This window comes from Podarcis pityusensis, assembly GCF_964106645.2.
Source record: "Podarcis pityusensis genome assembly, chromosome: 17".
Lineage (NCBI taxonomy): Eukaryota > Metazoa > Chordata > Lepidosauria > Squamata > Lacertidae > Podarcis > Podarcis pityusensis.
In genome coordinates, this window is record NC_138042.1 from 11,089,608 (window position 1) to 11,109,711 (window position 20,104).

The 20,104-nt window shown below is 41.0% G+C and overlaps 1 protein-coding gene across 4 annotated transcripts in view; it reads left to right on the plus strand.

Moving 5' to 3' along the window:
- The window catches only part of LOC308466682 (alpha-2-macroglobulin-like protein 1), a 106,516-nt gene that overhangs the window by 46,539 nt on the left and 39,873 nt on the right, over positions 1-20,104 (plus strand). For all 4 annotated transcript variants that reach the window (XM_080987700.1, XM_080987697.1, XM_080987698.1 and 1 more), the window contains 6 exons: positions 629-681; positions 1,162-1,182; positions 4,519-4,693; positions 7,190-7,274; positions 8,514-8,640; positions 10,812-10,926. In XM_080987700.1, coding sequence (XP_080843826.1) covers positions 629-681; positions 1,162-1,182; positions 4,519-4,693; positions 7,190-7,274; positions 8,514-8,640; positions 10,812-10,926 — 576 coding nt within the window. The remainder of the gene's footprint in view (positions 1-628; positions 682-1,161; positions 1,183-4,518; positions 4,694-7,189; positions 7,275-8,513; positions 8,641-10,811; positions 10,927-20,104) is intronic.

A 20,104-nucleotide genomic window follows, 5' to 3' on the forward strand; every position in this document is an offset into this window, starting at 1 on the left:
GTCAAGCTGGTCACATGACCCGGAAAAACTGCGGAGCGGACAAATGCCAGTTCCCTCAGCCTGTAAAGCGAGATGAGCGCTGCAACCCCAGAGTCGGTCACGACTGGACCTAATGGTCAGGGGTCGCTTTACCTTTACCTTAAGGAAAAGTAGGACATTCTGGGATCAAATCAGAAACAGGGATGGCTTCTGTAAATCTGGGACTGTCCCTGGAAAATAGGGACACTTGGAGGGTCTGCATGAGTGGCCAGAAGAACCAGGAAGGTGACTGAAGCAGCTGTTTCATCTTTTGGGGTGGGGTGATGTGAAACTATTACAATAAGCATTGTAAAAGCTAAGCTGCTAAGCCACAGTAGACCCTGATCATCTGCAGGGGAGCATAAGCTCACACAAGCTAAATTAGCATAAGCAAAATCTATGTTGCAAATAACATAGCAGGAAAAACAGAAGTGGAGGGGAAACGAAAGATTAGACCTACTTCTGTTTTCTTTTCTTTTTTAAAAAAATATACAGCAACATGAAGTAGAGAATGAAACTCAAATAAGACAGAGCCTAAGAGAGAAGAACATCTACTCTTTAAAAAATTATTTTCAATAGCAAATAACATGCATGCATTTGCTTTTTTTAGTCAGGTTTCGCATTGTGAGGCTTGATGAAGAATTTAAGGCCATTGATGAAACGGTGAGTATTACTCCCGGTATCACAAGGAGCAAAGGCTTTCCATTCAAGGTCTGTGCAGAAACATTCATACCAGAAGGGTCTTGTCATTGCCTCTCTGGTCCAAGACATTATGGCACCTGAGGCCAAAATGGCGCCTCCTTCCTTACCAAGGAAGAAAGCGTGAGGGGAGATCTACAACAGGAACAATGGGGGGAAAGAAAGATCCACATTGGGATCTGCTGTCCTGGTGGATTCTGTCACCCAAGGCAATCACCTTGCCTCATGGGTAGGCTGGCCTTGCTAGGGATGATGGGAATTGTAGTCCAAAATGTATGGAGAGCAGCAGGTCAGAAACGACTGGTTTACGCAAGGCAGGTTCACTTGATCTAAATTATTTTGCTGGCTTTGCAGAATTTTGCGGGAACTGGAGGCTATTCTTTTCCTCATGAGGCTGATTTTGTGCTCTTTCTGACTCTTGTCTCTCTCCTTCATTCTTTGCAGATCCCTTTGATACAGTTGATTGTAAGTACAGGCAATTGCCGTTTTAGGCATGACTGATTGGTGCACAATCGTGCACACGGGCACAGTGCCAAATCCAGAAGTGACTTGGAAATGTCATAAAAGATTTCATGAACAGGGTGGGGCGGGGGTGGAATGGGGGTGGAAAGGGGCGTTTCACTTTCACGCACGTGCATATTGACCCAGTGTGCAACCTCCATGGCTTTTGAGACCTCTTTGCATATCTACACAATACTGTAAAATGTAAGATGGCGGGGGGGGGGGAGGGGAGAGCGATTGAATCATAAATTACAAAATTTATATACAGATCCCAATAATTGTAGCTATATGAGAGACTGAGAATTATTTGTTATAGTAACAAATTGTGCAGAAGTGCTGTATTTAATCACATCCAAGTCACCACCCTGTAATAGTCACTCCCTCCTTTTTCTGACCCCAAAAATGGTCCCAGAGTAAAGGGCTGAGGGAGCCGGCGTACACTTCCGGGTCATGTGGCCAGCATGACTAAGCCGCTTCTGGCGAACCAGAGCAGCACACGGGAACGCCGTTTTCCTTCCTGCTGGAGCGGAACCTATTTATCTACTTGTACTTTGAAGTGCTTTTGAACTGCTAGGTTGGCAGGAGTAGGGACCGAGCAACGGGAGCTCACCCCGACGTGGGGATTCGAACCGCCAACGTTCTGATTGGCAAGTCCTAGGCTCTGTGGTTTAACCCACAGCGGCATCCGTGTCCCAGAGTAGTCCCCACATAATAGTTGCAGGGCTACTTTCACCGCGCATGCTCTTACTGGCCGAAGGCAACAGGTGGAGGTGGGCAGGCAGGCAAGCAAGAGGGGAGAGTGAGGCACAAGAGACTCACAAGACTTGCCTCTTCCCACGAGATCTAAACTGTACGGTGGATACATTAAGGTACGGACAGTGCTGGATTTACATATAAGCTAAACAAGCTATAGCTTAGGGCTCCACTCTATTGGGGGCTCAAAAAAAAAAAAAAAAAAAATTAAAGGAAGAAAACCCCAGGAGGTTCTTTGATAAAATATGTATTTTGTTATGTGCAAATGGCTTTAGATACCTATTAGGTTCATAAATTACCATATAGCATATATTCAACACAAAAAAACCTGCAACAATTTGTTGTTGACAAAGGACAGCTGGACATATAAAGGGCCCCATTACCTTCAATAGCTTAGGGTCTCATCAAACCTAAATCCAGCCCTGGGCATGGAGCACCTTGTTTTCTCACCACATCATGTAGGGTTGCCATATTTCAAAAGGTGAAAATCTAGACACAAAAGTTGGTTTGGGCAAAGCTTTTTGTTGTTAAGGGAAATTTGCCAAAATCTACACTACTGACATGGGCTGTCATATGTTTCCCAGATATTTCAGCACAGTTTCCTTTTTTAAAAAAATAGTTTTTCTTAAGTTTTTCTAATTTGCATATCAAGATAATCATTTGGACAACCTTAAATTAATGACTTCCCTTCTTCTCTTTCCGTGGTTCATTTTGCACACCATACATCCCTGCATATTTTAACATGAACTAAACCATTCAGTAATCCATTGTTACACCATCAAAACATATTTACACTGCTGAATTTATCTTAATGCTACCAGTGTTTTTAAATGTACTCAACTTTCACCCAAATAATCAGTAAACACTTTCCAGTCTTCTTTAAATGTATATTCTTCTTGTTCTCTTATTCTGTATGTTAAATCTGCAAGCTGCGCATATTCCATCAATTTAAGTTGATTAAATTCTTCTTAGATTGGGACCTCACTTGAATTCCATCAGCACTGTTTCCAACGGCCAAATCCAGGCTATGTCCAGGAAATTCCAGACATATGGCAACCCTACATGGTCACCAGGTTTTTCCTCATGTAATGGTTGCACACACCCCTTTGTTTGCAAAGGAAAAATCAGCACAAAAAATGTGATCATTAGGCGGTGAAATACAGTATGCAATACTGTCCCTTCCATGCTGCTTTTTTTTTTTTTTTGCAGAGTGTATTATGCAACAATATTAAACAGCATCTTCCCCCTGTGACTGCTCTCTTCTCACTCCTTCACAGATCCCAGGAGATAAAACCCCTTTGCATGAGTTTTGCTTTCTGCCCCTTCGCAGAGGAGGGAGTGTTGTGGGTACACTCAGAAGTGGGTGCAATAGCAGATAATAATAATTATCAGTCCGTCATATAGCTACAGATATTGGGATCTGGTGGGTAAAGGAATGGAGCTGGTGGGTAAAGGAATGGAGCTGATAAAGATCGCAGCAACAGAGTAGTGGAATGGAAGGGAAATGATTGCGGGTGCAAAAACAAGCAAGGTAGCAAACCCACGGCTAGGATATTTCCCCCCCAAGCCCCATCCACCGGCGTAGACGGCAAGCGGCAGAATATCAAGGAAGATGCTGACTGAAAAAGCAGAAGTACCGTACTTTTCTGTGTATAAGACTAGGGTTTTTTTTACTTTAAAATAAGGTTAAAATGTGGGGGCGTCTTATACACGGATAGTGCATATGCCCATTTTCTAAATTTGTGGTACCCCAAAGTAGGGGGCGTCTTATACATGGGGGCGTCTTATACACGGATAAATACGGTATGTCGACTTTTGTGGGCCACTTGCACAGTGCTCTGTTGGGGCACAGCCTCAGTATTGCTGATGACTGCAGCCAAGTGAATGAACTGTGGGAATGTTGAGGACAATAGAAGAGGATATATTGATTAATATTATCCTTCCTCACTCACGCTAGTGAGCTTGTAGCATTACCATGTACATAGCAGGAAGCTAATGGACTGGATTCGTGAGAATCACTTGAGTTAAGCAATCCAGTCTGGTTTGTCCGGATTGGATTTGTTCCTGGTAAATCCCCTTTTGTTCCCTCTTAAAACGATGACGACGATTACTATCTTCTTTTAAAGTAATGATAAGGTTTACTCATATTCAGTCCACAGTGTGATCCTGAAGGCAGGCTTTAGCTTTTAGTTACAGATACAGAGAAAAGTGTGGGTTCATCCTCTTGTGAGGAATGAGCCATGTGCTGCTGGCCGAGAGCCAGCACACAGCAAAAAGTATTAAGATAGTACAAGAGGAAGAGCATCAAGAGAAAGATGGCTGTGTGACCAGCCCTTTTATGGGGTCTCAGAAGGTCACACCCATCTACCTGGTCACATACAGGGAGAGGATGCTCCAGACCAGGTGTGACAGGAAGTCCTCCTGGCTGGAGCAACATTCCCCTGTGTGTCCGCTCTGGGCAAACAGGAAATGTTGTATTTGACTGCTTTTCTGATGTTACAAACCACACAAACATCACAGTCTTTTTGGTCTTATCCCTGTGCCCAGGATCCTAATGAAAACCGAATAGGCCAGTGGGTGGATGTGAAGCCTCAAAATGGCTTTGTGGACCTGTCTTTTCCTCTGGCCTCCGAAGCAGTCATGGGACGATACATCATAGCAGTTGGAAGTTTATTTTTTGCACGTGAGGATACAAGAAGAGAGTTCATGGTGGAAGAATACGGTGAGATTTCAAAGGGAGACCACTTTGGTTGCAGTGTGTGTGTGTGTGTGTGTGTGTGTGTGTGTGTGCTCACGCATGTGCTAACAAGAAAAGGAATACAGGCTATTACATTATTATTATTCCTTCCTTTCACTCTGTTTGGTATAATATGTAGCGATAGGGATACAGTATTTTTGTTATTGATTGAATTTACAGCATACCTGTCCTGGCTAGGAATCCTAGTTGCCTTAGATATTTGGATTTTTAAATTTTATTTTATTAAATAAAAAGTGAACCTCTTCGCCCTGCAGAGAAAGGCAAGCTCCTTAATTAGACTTCCATCTTAAAAACTGTTATTCTTATATGTGAGTTGGCACACAAAAGATGGCGGTGTAAAACTGAAATCACTCAGTGCCATTGCTTGCCGTTTCTCCTCTCATTGCCACATGGGCAGAGAGATGGAGGGAGAAGCTCCCTTCACCAACATCTGTTTATAATCTGAACCCAGGATGTGAACTACTGATGCAGAGATGCAGACTTTCCTCCATTCCCACACCACTTGCGACAGATGTCAGTTGACCTTAGTGATGTTCTCCAAAGCTCTGGGAAACTCTCCCAAAGGAATTGCCCCAGGGCAGAGGTTTTCAACGTTTTTGAGTCCATGGCTCCCTTGACCAACCACATTCTTCCCGCAGCACCCCTGTGGGGCTCAGGAGCTCAGTTATGTCGCCCCTTGCCTGCAGAGCTGGCAGCCGCTCACCCGTTTTTGAACACCCTCCCTTGGGGAGTGTTCCCTCGGCCTCCTTTCCTCTCCCCTCTCCTTGGGAGTCCTCTGGTGCTGCCACCCCTGGTCTCTGAGCTGCCCCCCACCCGCCTCAAAGAGAGGTGCCTCCTCACACTGACCCACAGATGCCCGGGAATTGTCTGCCCATTCCCAAAAGCAAGGGCAGGGGGACTGGCTGACTAGGCTTCCTCACCTTGCTTGCTTGCTTGCTTACTCACTAGGAGGCCACCTCAGCTCCTAGTAACCAGCACCCCCTGGCCAGCCCCAGAAGCACCATTTGCCTGTGGAGCTTGTAGCCAGGGCTGCACAACAGCCGCACAAGCCTTTGGGAGGCAGAGACGCAAGAAGGCATCAGAGGAGAGGGTGGGAAGGAAAGAGGGACAGAGGCCAGTGTTGCCCACAGCACCCCTGACCATCATTCAAGGCACCCCAGGGTGCCACAGCACCCCACATGGCGAAACCACACCCCTTCCAACAGATGAAAGAATAGTGCAAACACAATTTACATAGCTGTTCCTTTCTTCCCAAAAACAGTCAGATTCTGTGAGGTCTCAAAAGAGTCATAAGGGCCATAGGGAAAACGAAGGGTGAAATAATTTGGTTACCAGATCATGTAAATGCCGCATAAAAAAGTGAGTGAACAAAAAGTAATTTCAGAGTAAACCCCTAGTATGAACCACGTGAAAGCACCCCAGTGCAGAGCCCTATACTTACTTGTCCTGAGCAATGTTGAGTAAGCATCAGACACAGGTGAAGGAGGTTTTTTAAAATGCTCCTTCAAAAGCTTAGGAATGATTCCTGACTTTGAATTCAGAAATGTGAATTATTAGCACATATCACGCCAGTGCTAAGGGATTTGCACTTGCTGCCTATTAACTACTGAACCAGTTTTAAGATCCTATTGTTTACGTATAAAGCCCTAAACAACTCTGGATTGGGATATTAGAAAAACTCCCTTATCCTCCACTGCCCAGTGTGGGCATTTAAGATTGGGAAATGGGAAATGGATAGCTTTTCCATGGCCTGGATATTTTTGGCTTGTGGTAGCATGGGAATGGGCTTTTTCACTGGTGATGCCACTGTTGTGGACTGCCTTCCCTGCTGAAATACGAGAAACCCCATCAGTATTGGTATTCTGCCGGTTCTTAGAGACACACCTGTATAGACAAGCATTCCTCTCAAATTGAACTTCCTCATCTAATTGTTTTAATTCAGGGGTGTCCAAACTTTTTTCAAAGAGGGCCAGATTTGATGAAGTGAACATGCATGAGGGCCGACCCAAGATTGAAGTTGTTGAGCTTTTTTTTTAGGATTTTTTAGGATTTCACCTCAGGAAATAAACTGCCACAGGGGCTGGATTAAACTGACTAGCAGGCCAGATTAGGTCCCTGAAAGACTTTGGACATGCCTGTTTTAATTGCTCTCTTAACTGTTTTAATTGCTATGATTTTTAATGGGCTTGCTTTATTCTATGTTTTAACTATGCATGCTTTACTATTTTGATGGAATTGGTTTATTGTACGTTTTATTTATGTATGATTTTAAAAAAAGATATTTTGTTACTTTCAAATCACTTAGAAGCCAATTTATCAGAGAAGTGGTATATAAATAAAATAATTAAAATAATTAAAAGTGCAGAAGGAGCAGTGTTCAGTTTTGGTGATGCAGCTGCGGCATGTGGAACTTTTTATCCACTCACTTTCTTCTCCGTCTCTCTTCCTGACTCATTACAGAGCTGCCTAAATTTGAAGTTGTGATTGAGTTTCCGAAATTGGTCACCACAGCGGATGAAGAATTCCAGGTCAAAGTGTGTGGCAAGTAAGTAAAATTTCATGGTAAACAATGTTCCTAAAATGGGACCTTTCCAGACGCAGTTTTACTGTGTTGACATGCGTTTCTTCATCCCTTTGGGTCTATTTGTTTTTCTCCTTCTCTGTCTCAATGCACATTTATAATGCGGGGACATACTTGTTTAACTGCTATTCCTTCCCTGGCGGGAACCACAAGAAAGAAGCAATCTGCTAGAGAATGCTTAGCACCCGTGCCAAATTATGATTTTCAGGCTTTCTTTTTTGGAAGAGAGAGTAAAACTATGGCTGTCAAATCAGAGTAGAACCAATATAAATTTGTAAGGTAGCACCAGTATATTGTTTGCTCTTGTCCCCTCTCACCCCCATTTTTGCACTTCTAAAAATGAAAATAAAATAATGTGCTATGGCGCCCAAACTTCCAAGATTTCCCCCTCTGTATTAAAACGGTTGTTTTGGCTCACGTCATTCTGTTTATGGAAGCAGCTGTTCATTTGCATTTGTGCTCCCCCCGCTAGCTTTTTACAATTCATGACATCAAATTGTCTGTCAGGGAATCCTTCCTTGCACATTGAGAATGGTTTTCTGTGTGCTGCAGAAAATTCTCGGGAAGTTTTCTGGGGCAGCCACTTTGAATTCATACTGGGTATGTACTTGCTATCATTACACATGAGCTGAGTGCTCTGAGATCATACCTAGCTCTCTCCTGAGGTTAGCACATATAAAAAGGGAATCAACAATGGAGAACAACCTCTCTGCCAGTAGTGATAATCAGTAGCATAGCATGGGTTGCTCGCGCCCGGGGCTACATGGAGGGGATGTGTGGGAGGGAAACGGATGGAGTATGCATGTTCATTCAACTGTCTAACAGCATCTGCATCACCCAGGAGATCGCAGTCGCAGAGATAAGAAAAGAAGCGTCTTCCATTGTCTGGAAAAGTCACTTCCTGATTTGCATGGAGAAGCTGTTTTCAACGGAGCCCAGCAACGGAAGCGTGTAGCTGTACTGAGGCAGCACTGGGTGTTGATGTTTTGTTCCCCTAACAATTTTGTGCCCTGGGCAACTGCCCCCCCTGCTATGCCACTGGTGATAATCTTATTGAATGACCTCTAGTGAGCTCCTGAAGACAAATTGCTTTAGACTAAAACATATTTCTTTCATCGGTGTTCTCTCTCTCTCTCTCTCTCTCTCGCTCTCTCTCTCTCCATCTCCCTCCACTCCCTCTCTCCTCTGTCACCTGTGCCTTAGGTACACATATGGGAAGCGTGTTCAAGGAAATGTGCAGCTCCGCTTCACTAGAAGATTATCATTTTTTTTTCTTATGCGTAATACAAATGAAACATTACCGGACATTGAACATGAGTACACAGCTCAGGTGAGATAAATGGGAGGGGCTGTCTTTGGACAGAATGGAGGCTGGGATGAGTTATCTGCCCCCTACCCTTTGGTTCAGAGACTGGCGGCCTCATCCTGTTGCGCTCGCCTTCCATTTCTCTGTGTCCACGAAGAAGGTGGATGGAGAGGATCAGAAACATCTGCCGTGTGCCAGATTGATCTGTAGGGAGAATGCCTCAGTATCTTATTTTGTCCATTTGGTAGTGAGCATTCAGTGCTCCTCATACAACAACAGTGCCTATTTTGCTAGGTGTGGTTCACACCCCTAATCATGTGATTCTGTAACAGATGCAGGATGCTATTTCTAAAGGTGAGGACCATGATTATTGCACCTTGCATATTGTTTAGTCGTTTAGTCGTGTTCGACTTTTTGTGACCCCATGGACCAGAGCATGCCAGGCTCTCCTGTCTTCCACTGCCTCCCGCAGTTTGGTCAGACTCATGTTCGTAGCTTCGAGAACACTGTCCAACCATCTTGTCCTCTGTCATCCCCTTCTCCTTGTGCCCTCTATGTTTCCCAACATCAGGGTCTTTTCCAGGGAGTCTTCTTTTCTCATGAGGTGGCCAGAGTCTTGGAGCCTCAGCTTCAGGATTTGCCCTTCCAGTGAGCACTCAGGGCTGATTTCCTTCAGAATGGATAGGTTTGATCTTCTTGCAGTCCATGGGACTCTCAAGAGTCTCCTCCAGCACCATAATTCAAAAGCATCAATTCTTCCGTGATCAGCCTTCTTTATGGTCCAGCTCTCACTTCCATATATCACTACTGGGAAAACCATAGCTTTAATTATACGGACCTTTGTCGGCAAGGTGATGTCTCTGCTTTAATACATATTGTAAATTGTAAACTGCCCTGTGATCCTCGGATGAAGGGCAGTATAGAAATTTAATTTAATTTAATAAGTAATAATAATAATAGCAATAGTAGCTTAGGTGGATGTGGCGATAACACGTTAATGTCATAGCAAGAGAAGGGAGAACAAGATGCACAGCTGTTGCTTTCGGGGAAAATGAGCATTTGCCACAACAGAGCCTGACTCGTGCTAGCATGGCTAGTACAAGTCTGAAAAAATAATGTGCAAGGCTAAGGCACTCCAGATCTAGAAACCAACCAACCAGGTTTTACTGCATGATGCCTTATGGAATGTTACCCTGGCTGCAGACAACCAGGGAGGGCTACTTTATTTATTTTCTTGTGTTGCGTTTATATCCCACCACCAGACTCAGACCTGCTCAGCTTCAGCCAGGGGATGGCCTCTTGTGCCTTCAGATCACCCTTCCGATCACCTTTTATTTGCCTTATGGAATGTTACCCTGGCTGCAGACAACCAGGGAGGGCTACTTTATTTATTTTCTTGTGTTGCGTTTATATCCCACCACCAGACTCAGACCTGCTCAGCTTCAGCCAGGGGATGGCCTCCTGTGCCTTCAGATCACCTTTTATTTGCACTTCCTCTGCTCCACCCCATCCAGGCTGACTTGATTGACAGCTGGTGTGGCAGCTCAGTATCTCAGAATCTACACGTACAGCTTTGCTAATGTACTTTCTTTTTAAACAATATTTATTAAATTTTCCATTTTAGCAATCCAATGAAAACCACATTAAAAATATTCCCAGTTATAATACAATCAAAAAGGCCAAGTTTTATGCCGATTTTTGTATCTTTGGGTGTCTTCCCAAGCTCTGAATTCAGGGAGTGATGATCTCACATTGCGCTGCGTTCCTTAAATAACCCAGGTCGTCCCAATAAAACATTCCCGATGTTGATCCTTCATTTATTTTTAACAGCCTCTGAATTCATTTTGGGAGCGGATTAGTCCTATGTCGTTCTGTGTGAAATTAGTTTTTCTTCTTTATTTTCTTTATCTTCTTTTTGTGATCCAACATTTCTCTTCGGCGACCCTCACTTTGGAGAGTTGGCAATAACGTACAGTACATTGCACCCAGTGCCTCCTGCCCCTTCTTCCTTCCGGATGGGCAGCAGGTGTTGGATGATCAGTGGGTGGAGCTGCCCCCCTAGCCCTGGGGTTGGGGGGTTGGGAGGATAATTACTCCCATATTATCTTTGAACTCTGCATGAAATGGACACAGCCGTTCGCCATGGCAGACAAATAGGAAGTCTCTAATGTACTTTCTTTTCTTTGTATCTCCAGACAGATGAGACCGGCTTTGCTTATTTTACCATCAATGGGTCTGATTTAAATCTTTCTCAAAGCGGCTATGATGAGTATGTCAACTTTGTGGCAGAACTGGAGGAGAAAGGAACAGGTACAAAGGAAATAACAAGAAATGGGAACATACAATTTTCACCTTTGGCAAATCAGTCCACCCCCCCCCCACACCCCTTGATAGCCTTGCCTTTCTGATTTTTTCTAGTCAACTGTTTTCAAACCCTTAGGCTATTGAAAGTTGCTTTTGTATCAGGCTATTTACAGGGCTTGGGTTCATTCCTGCATTTCATCTGATTTTTCAAGGCACACATGACCTGCCTTGCAGATACCTAGGGATCCTCTGCAGCTCACACAACAAATTTTGTCCTGGTGGTACAGTTTCCTCAAGAGAAATGGCATTTATCACAAGTTGTTATATCTGACTCAGTGAGCTGTGACCAGTTTTTTGTTTAAGAGAACTGGAAGTGCTGGAAGCCTCCATGTAGACATGCTCACGAGAGTGACGTCCTTGCAGTTTTTTAAAAAAAATAATATTTATTATTTTTCCAAAAACTTAAACACTAAAAAACAACAACAATACAATACAACACATCAAATTAACAAAACAAAACAAAAACAATAAAATAAATCAAACAATTTCATTATCCCATCTTTCCTTCACTTATTTCCACGACCTCTTCACACCTCCCTTTTTGTATTTCACTTCTGTTAATTATTTCAGCAATTCCTTACCATCTTCCTCTGTTTTCTATCCTATAATTATCTTAACACATTCTAACCTTATTTTTTCCTTTAATGCTCTATTAACCTATCTGTACTTAATTCCTTATAACATTTCTACTAAAGCCATATAACTTCATTCCAACATTTTTCTAACATTCATTAATTTTACAGTGTTTCTGTAGATAGTCTTTAAATTTTTTCCAATCTTCTTCCACCGACTCTTCTCCCTGGTCTCGGATTCTGCCAGTCATTTCCGCCAGTTCCATATAGTCCATCAACTTCATCTGCCATTCTTCCCGGGTGGGCAAATCTTGTGTCTTCCAATACTTTGTGATGAGTATTCTTGCTGCTGTTGTTGCATACATAAAAAAAGTTCTGTCCTTCTTTGGCACCAATTGGCCGACCATGCCCAGGAGAAAGGCCTCTGGTTTCTTCAGGAAGGTATATTTAAATACCTTTTTCATTTCATTAGAAATCATCTCCCAGAATGTCTTAATCCTTGGGCATGTCCACCAAAGGTGAAAGAATGTGCCTTCAGTCTCATTACATTTCCAACATTTATTTTCGGGCAAATGGTAAATTTTTGCAAGCTTGACTGGTGTCATGTACCACCTATAAATCATTTTCATTAAGTTTTCTCTTAGGGCATTACATGCCGTAAATTTCATACCTGTGGTCCATAACTGTTCCCAGTCAGCCATCATTATGTTATGTCCAAAATCTTGTGCCCATTTAATCATAGCTGATTTCACCGTTTCGTCCTGAGTGTTCCATTTCAACAGCAAGTTATACATTTTTGACAAATTCTTAATTTTTGAGTCTAGCAATTCTGTTTCCAATTTTGATTTTTCCACCTGGAAACCAACTTTTTTGTCCAAATTGTATGCCTCCATAATTTGATAATAATGGAGCCAATCTCACACTTTATTTTTCAATTTTTCAAAACTCTGCAATTTTATTCTGTCTCCATCTTGATCCAGAATTTCCCAATATTTCGGCCATTTGGCCTCCATATTGAGTTTTTTCTGTGCCTTCGCTTCCATTGGTGACAACTATCTTGGGGTTTTCTTTTCTAACAAATCTTTATATCTTATCTATACATTAAACAATGCTTTCCTAACAATATGATTTTTAAACGCTTTATGTACTTTTACCTTATCGTACCACAAATATGCATGCCAGCCAAATACATTATTGAAACCTTCTAAATCCAACACGTCAGTGTCTTCAAGAAGCAGCCATTCTCTCAGCCAGCAAAAAGCCGCTGATTCATAATAAAGTTTGAGGTCTGGCAGGGCAAATCCACCTCTTTCTTTAGCATCAGTTAATATCTTAAATTTTATTCGAGGCTTTTTTCCCCTGCCAAACAAATCTGGAAATATCTTTCTGCCACTTCTTGAAACAATCCATCTTATCCAAAATTTGTAATGTTTGAAACAAAAACAACATCCTTGGCAGCACATTCATTTTTATCACAGCAATTCGGCCTAACAATGATAACTTCAAATTTGACCATATTTCTAAATCCTTTTTCACTTCAATCCAACATTTTTCATAATTATCCTTAAATAGATTCACATTTTTAGCAGTCATGTTAACCCCTAAATATTTCACTTTCTTAACCAATGTTAGTCCTATCTCTTCCTGAAACTTCTCTCTCTCATTCACAGTTAAATTTTTCTCTAAAACCTTAGTTTTCGTCTTATTCAGCTTAAAACCTGCTACTTGCCCAAATTCTTGAATCAGTTCCAATACCCTTTTTGTACTAGATTCTGGCTCCTGTAGGGTCAATACTAAATCATCAGCAAATGCTTTCAGTTTATACTGTTTAGCTCCCACTTGTATACCTTTGACCTCTTGGTCCTTTCTTATCATGTTTAACAAAACCTCAAGGACCGATATAAAAAGCAGTGGAGAGATTGGGCAACCTTGCCATGTCCCTTTCTCAATCTTAAACTCTTCTGTCACTACATTGTTTACAATTAATTTTTCCTTTTGTTCTGAATAAATTGCACCTATACCATTTTCAAAACCTTGATCAACCCCCATCCCCTGTAGATTCTTCTTCATAAAGCTCCAGGAAATGTTGTCAAAGGCTTTCTCCGCATCCACAAATATCAAGACAGCCTTAGTATTAATATTCACTTGAAGTTTTTCTAAAATATTAATTATATTCCTCATATTGTCAGACAAATGTCTGCCCGGGAGAAAGCCCGCTTGATCTTTATGAATTTCTTCTACTAACACCTTTTTTAATCTTTTGGCCAAAATGTCTGCAAAAATTTTATAATCCACATTTAGCAGCGATATGGGGCAGTAGTTCTTAAGCTGTGTCTTTTCAGTCTCTGTTTTCGGTATAAGTGTAATGTAAGCTTCCTTCCACGACTCTGGTGCCTTTCTCCCTTCCAATATTTCATTACAGACTTCCTTCAATGGTTGTATTAACCATTCTTTCAAATATCTGTAATATCTTGAAGTCAAACCATCTGGTCCTGGAGATTTACCTAATTGCATGTTCTGGATAGCCCCTTCCACCTCCTGGTCCGTTATTTCGTAATTCAACATTAGTTGTTTTTCCTGAGGGATTTTGTGTAGTTCATTTATTTTCAGAAATCGATCAGTGTCCATTTCTTTCTGCTTCTCCTGTGTATAAAGTTGTTTAAAATACCTCTGGAAACACTTCCTTTTTTTTTTTAAAAATGATATTTATTGAAAAAAATTTTAGAATTACAAAAAAGAACAAAGCAGAAAAAGAGAAAGAAAAAGCAAAGAAAAAACAAACCACATCAAACAATACAAATTCAAAAAACAAAAATACACCACAAACACTCAAAAACAAATCCATCATTCTCAAATCCTCAACTGTCATTACCTTCTTTCTTTGACCTCCTCCTCCTCCCTTTTTTTGTATCCTAGTTGTTAATTGTCGCAGCAAATCCTTTCCATATTTCATAATATTCTGTCATTACATTACCTTAATCTATTTTAATCTTATCTTACTATAAAAAACCTTAAAACTTAAATCTTATTTTTACCAACTTCTCATAACCATAATATTCTTACATAATTCTTTAAACATTTTTGCTTAAGCCAAGTAATTTCGTTCCAACATTTTTCTAACATTCATCAATTTTATAAAACAATCCTAGTAGTAAAAAAAAGAAATAAAAACAATCCAATCTTCATCCAGCGTCCCTTCCTCCTGGTCCCGGGTTTTGTCAGTCCTTATTATCCCATCGATCTAGCGCATTAACCTGGTAACCTTGTATCCGAGGCCCTTAAGTCTCTTCCATGTCCCTTCCGCGGCTCTTCTTCATATTTATAACTGTATTTTCCTTTGTCTCCTGCTCCTTTCACTCGTGGGAACTCCAGCTTAACAATGTTTTTGACCCTTCTAGACAAATCAGCCCCTTTTCCATAGTCCACACTAAACTCCATGTGGTATTTAAGAACATGTTTCAAAATCCCTCCAAAATTAAGAGCCCCCACAACCCCAAACATCTCACGGCCCATTGCCAGACTTGAAAAGTCCAAACATCCCTGCATAGGGGGGGTCTATCCAGCCCCCCATTTCCAAACCAAACCAAACTTTATCTTTCCAAATCTGGCTTTTTCCAAGTTCCTTTGTCAAATCCAAAAGCTCATGTTCCTGCTGGGCCACAGCTCCCTCCATCTCTGGCGCCCAAGATTCAGCAACATCCTCCTCCCTCATCTGTTCTGTCAGGACACACTCCTGATTTAATTCCTGGGTGGGCTCCATATAATTTCCCACTGCCTGTTCAAAATTTCTGATCGAATCAGTCATCAAATCCGTCTTCTCATGTAGCTGTTGCAGTAGGGCATTTGTTTTACAGAAAGCACGCAACAGAGCTTCTGAATACATTGTCCTGCAAGGTCAGAAGTCTATTCCCACAATTGTAATCTGTAACAGCTGCAAGCTCCCTCGAGTTGGTTACAGTTTCACAGTCTCCCTCTAGGGGGAAAACTTCTATTTGTTCTTTCTTTTAAAGACAAGTCTAACAACAAAGTTTCCTTTTCCAGATATTTTGTCAATATTTGTTCCTTTAAAAAGCGAAGGGGAACAATGGAATCAATGTTTCTCTTCTTATAGCTATCTGTCAAAAACGTTTGTCTCTGGTCAATGAGCTTCAAAAAACGTCAGTCCTTTTTTTTTTTAAATGATATTTATTAAAGTTTCAAAAAATACAAAAATTGCACAAAAACAAAAAGTAAAAATACAAGGAAATACAAAATACAGAAAAAAGAATAAAGTTTTTAAGATATAACAAAAAAATGAAAAATAAAAAGAAACATACAAAATAAAACAGTTAAAAACACGTTAATTTTCCATAGCCTATCTTCCTTACACTTATTTCCCCGGACCTCCTCGTACCTCCCTTTTTTGTATTCCAGTTCAGTTTGTTAGTTCAGCAAATCCTTACCATTAAGCTTTTACCCATTTGTAAAACTTCCCCCCCCCCCGTATCTCTTAAAGCATTACAGCTGGAAACCACTTAGTTTCTATCCAACATCCTTCTAAGATTCCTTAATTTTACAATATTTCTGTAAATAGTCTTTAAATTTCTTCCAGTCTTATTTCACCGACTCTTCTCCCTGGTCTCGGATTCTGCCCGTCATTTCTGCCAATTGACTTTAGCAGCGATATGGGGCAGTAGTTCTTAAGCTGTGTCTTTTCAGTCTCTGTTTTCGGTATAAGTGTAATGTAAGCTTCCTTCCACGACTCTGGTGCCTTTCTCCCTTCCAATATTTCATTACAGACTTCCTTCAAAGGTTGCAATAACCACTCTTTCAGAGATCTGTAGTATCTGGAAGTCAGCCCATCCGGTCCTGGAGATTTGCCCAGTTGCATATTTTGTATGGCACCTTCTACTTCCTGTTCAGATATTTTATAGTTCAACATTAATTTACTTTCTTGAGATATTTTTTGTAGTCCATTTGTCTTCAAAAATTGGTCTATGTCCATTTCCTTCTGTGGCCCTTGTGTGTATAATTGTTTAAAGTACCTCTGGAAGCAATTTCTAATCTCAATTGGGTTATGTATACTCTTTCCTTCCACTTCTAAGTTTGTAATGGTATTTAATTTTTGTCTTTTTTTCATTTGCCAGGCCAACAATTTCCCACTTTTGTTAGCTGATTCAAATGTTTTTTGTCTCATTTGTTTGATTTTCCATTCTATTTCCTGATTCATCATTTCCATATATTGTACTTGATATAATTTTATTTCTCTCAAAATCTCCTGGGACTTTGGTTTTGCTCTCAATTTCTTCTCGCCTTCTTTTATTTTCTCCAAAATTTTATCTTTCTTCTCCTTTTGACTTCTCTTCTTTATTGCATTCTGTTGTATCAGAAACCCTCTCATAACAGCTTTGCTTGCGTCCCAGATTACTCTTTTTTCTACATTAGTGTTCATATTTATTTCAAAGTAGTCTCTCAAAGTTTTTTGGGCCTTTTTATACACTTCTTCATCTCTAAATAAGGTGTCATTCATCCTCCATCTGAAGGATCCGGTTGTTATTTGTTTCATCTCCATCCTTACAGCGTTATGGTCAGAGCAGGTTTTTGGGCAGATTTCTACTTTCTTTATCTTTGGTGCCATTCCTCTAGTTATCCATATTTGGTCAATTCTAGTCCATGTCATCTTGGCTTCAGAGAAGAAGGTTCCCTCTCTTCCCAGGGGGTTCTTTACCCTCCAGATGTCCACTAAGTCCATGTTGTCTGTCATCTCAAAAAATGTTTTCGGTAATCTACCATCCTTGGTAACTACCTGTCTTTGTGCCTTGTCCATATTTGTAGATACTACTCCATTCATGTCCCCCATCAAGATCAAATTGTAATCCAAATAATCCAGTAGAGTCTCATGCAGCTTTTTATAGAATTCAGATTTCCCCTCATTCGGTGCATAGATTCCCACAATCAAAAATTTCTCTCCTTGTACTTGAATTTCAATTGCCAAAAATCTTCCTTGGTCGTCTTTAAAGATACATTTCGGTGATAGTCTCTCCTTTACATAAATCACAACTCCTCTTTTTTTAACTTTGTCAGATGAAACAAACTCCTGTCCCAATCTTTTATTAATCAATAACTTCCTATGTGCCCTTGTTATATGTGTTTCTTGTAAACAAATCAAGTCCAATTGTTCTTTTTTTAATAGATGAAACACACTTTTTCTCTTTTGAGGAGAGTTCAAACCGTTGCAATTCCAGCTTAATAGTTGCAGAGCCATGATGGGGGCTACTTCACTTTACCTCCAACTGCTCCGAGTGTCAGTTCTTGTTCTGTAGGTAATGTCACTTTTTCTGGACCGTGCAATCCAAAAGATAAATTTGATATGTCTAATATGCCTTTTGGCTCTTCTTCAGATTCCACTTCTTTCTGTAGATCTTCTTCGTGGTCTTTCAAGAACCTATCTTTTTCCTCAACTGATTTTATTTTTATCTTTCTTCCTTTGTATTTAAAGGACAGGCCTTGAGGGAATTCCCACCTAAAAAGGATTCTATTTCTTTTCAACAGGGCCACTAGATCTCCGTATTTAAACCTTAAGTCCAGCAGATGCTTTGGGATATCCTTAAAAATCACCACACTTGAATCGTCAATTTCCAAAGTTTTTTGATAATGCAGATTCAGAATTTTATCTCTCTCTTCTTTTGTTCGAAAGGTAATCAAACAGTCTCTCACCTTGTCCTTGCTTTGTCTTCTTCCGAGTCTAAATGCATTCACTATCTTAAATTCTTCCTTCCCCGAATCCAGTTGCCAAAAATCTATGAATTCCTGTGTAAGAAAATCAGCCAGGTTATCTTTCTCCCGTTCTGACACCCCGCTCCAGGATCAGGACGGTGGAAAGTTACTTTACTTTACACTCACTTCTGCAGGTTTAAACAGTCCGAAAAAATCCCCCCTCTTCTCCTGCTTCCGAAGGGGGTTCAACAATTTTAAATGATGAAAGTTAATCTTTTACAAGCAATTTTCTGAGCTCTAGTTTGCCATGTCTTTGCTTTAATCTATCTACAAAGAAACGGAAGGCTGACTTCCTGTTTAGACCTTCCCGTTTCAGTGCCAAATTGAGGTAAACTTTTAAGTCCAATTTTCCTTTCCGCTCACAAGTCCTTACTTAAAGTCCAATTGTCCGAGTTTAAGTACTCACGGGTGATTATTTTAGAAGCCAAATTGTCCCAGGAAAAAGGCAGCGCTCTCCGGCAACGGCTGTGCGGCTTCGCTCCACGGAAGAAGCAGTTGACTCTCAGCACTGTGCCACTTCCCCCTCTTCGCTCCGGAGCCCGTTAGTGGGTTCTTTTGCGGGTTGGGAGGGCGCTAAAGGTGCCCGCCGAGTCCCATGGTCACAGGCTTCATCCGCCTGTGATTTTTGAAAGGGTCCCCGCTTCGCCGTAGCGGAAAAGACCCGTTTCGCGTGGAGCTAGTCCCTCCAGATCAGAGGGAGTCCGCCATTGCCGATGGCGCCACCCCGGAAGTCCCCGGAAACACTTCCTAATCTCCACTGGATTCTGTATATTTTTTCCTTCCACTTCCAAATTCGTGATAGTATTGAGTTTTTGTCTTTTTTTCATTTGCCAGGCCAACAATTTATTTGCCGATTCAAATGTCTTTTGCCTCATCTGTTTAATCTTCATTCTATTTCCTGATTCATCAGCTTCGCATATTGTACTTGATATAACTTTATCTCTTTCAGAATCTCCTGTGACTTTGGTTTTGCTCTCAGTTTCTTCTCTCCTTCCTCTATCTTTCCCAGGATTTTGTCCTTTTTTTCATTCTGAGTTCTCTTCTTAATTGCATTCTGTTGTATTAGGAATCCTCTCATAACCGCTTTGCTTGCATCCCAAATTACTCTTTTTTCCACTGTAGTATTCATGTTTATTTCAAAGTAATCTCTTAGAGTTTTTTGGGCCTTCTTGGTCACCTCTTCATTCCTAAACAAAGTGTCATTCATCCTCCATCTAAAGGAACCAATTGGCATCAATTTCATTTCCATCTTCACCGCATTATGGTTAGAACAAGTTTTGGGGCAAATCTCTACTTTGCTGATCTTCAGAGCCAATCCCCTGGTTACCCAGATTTGGTCAATTCTTGTCCATGTCATTTTGGCCTCAGAGAAGAAAGTTCCCTCTCTTCCCAGAGGGTTCTTCATTCTCCAAATGTCAGCTAAGTCCATATTTTCAGTCATGTCAAAAAAGGTTTTTGGTAGTCTACCATCTTTGGTGACTACCTGTCTCTGTGCCTTATCCATATTTGTAGACACCACTCCATTCATATCTCCCATCAAAATCATATTATAGTCCATGTAATCCATCAGAGTCTCATGTAACTTCTTAAAGAATTCTGATTTTCCTTCGTTTGGTGCATAAATACCTAGAATCAAGAATTTCTCTCCTTGTGATTGAATTTCAATTGCTACAAATCTTCCTTGATCGTCTTTAAATAATAATTTCGGTGATAGGCTCTCCTTTGCATAAAGGACCACTCCTCTTTTTTTCACTTTGTCTGATGGAATGAATTATTGGCCCAATCTTTTATTACTC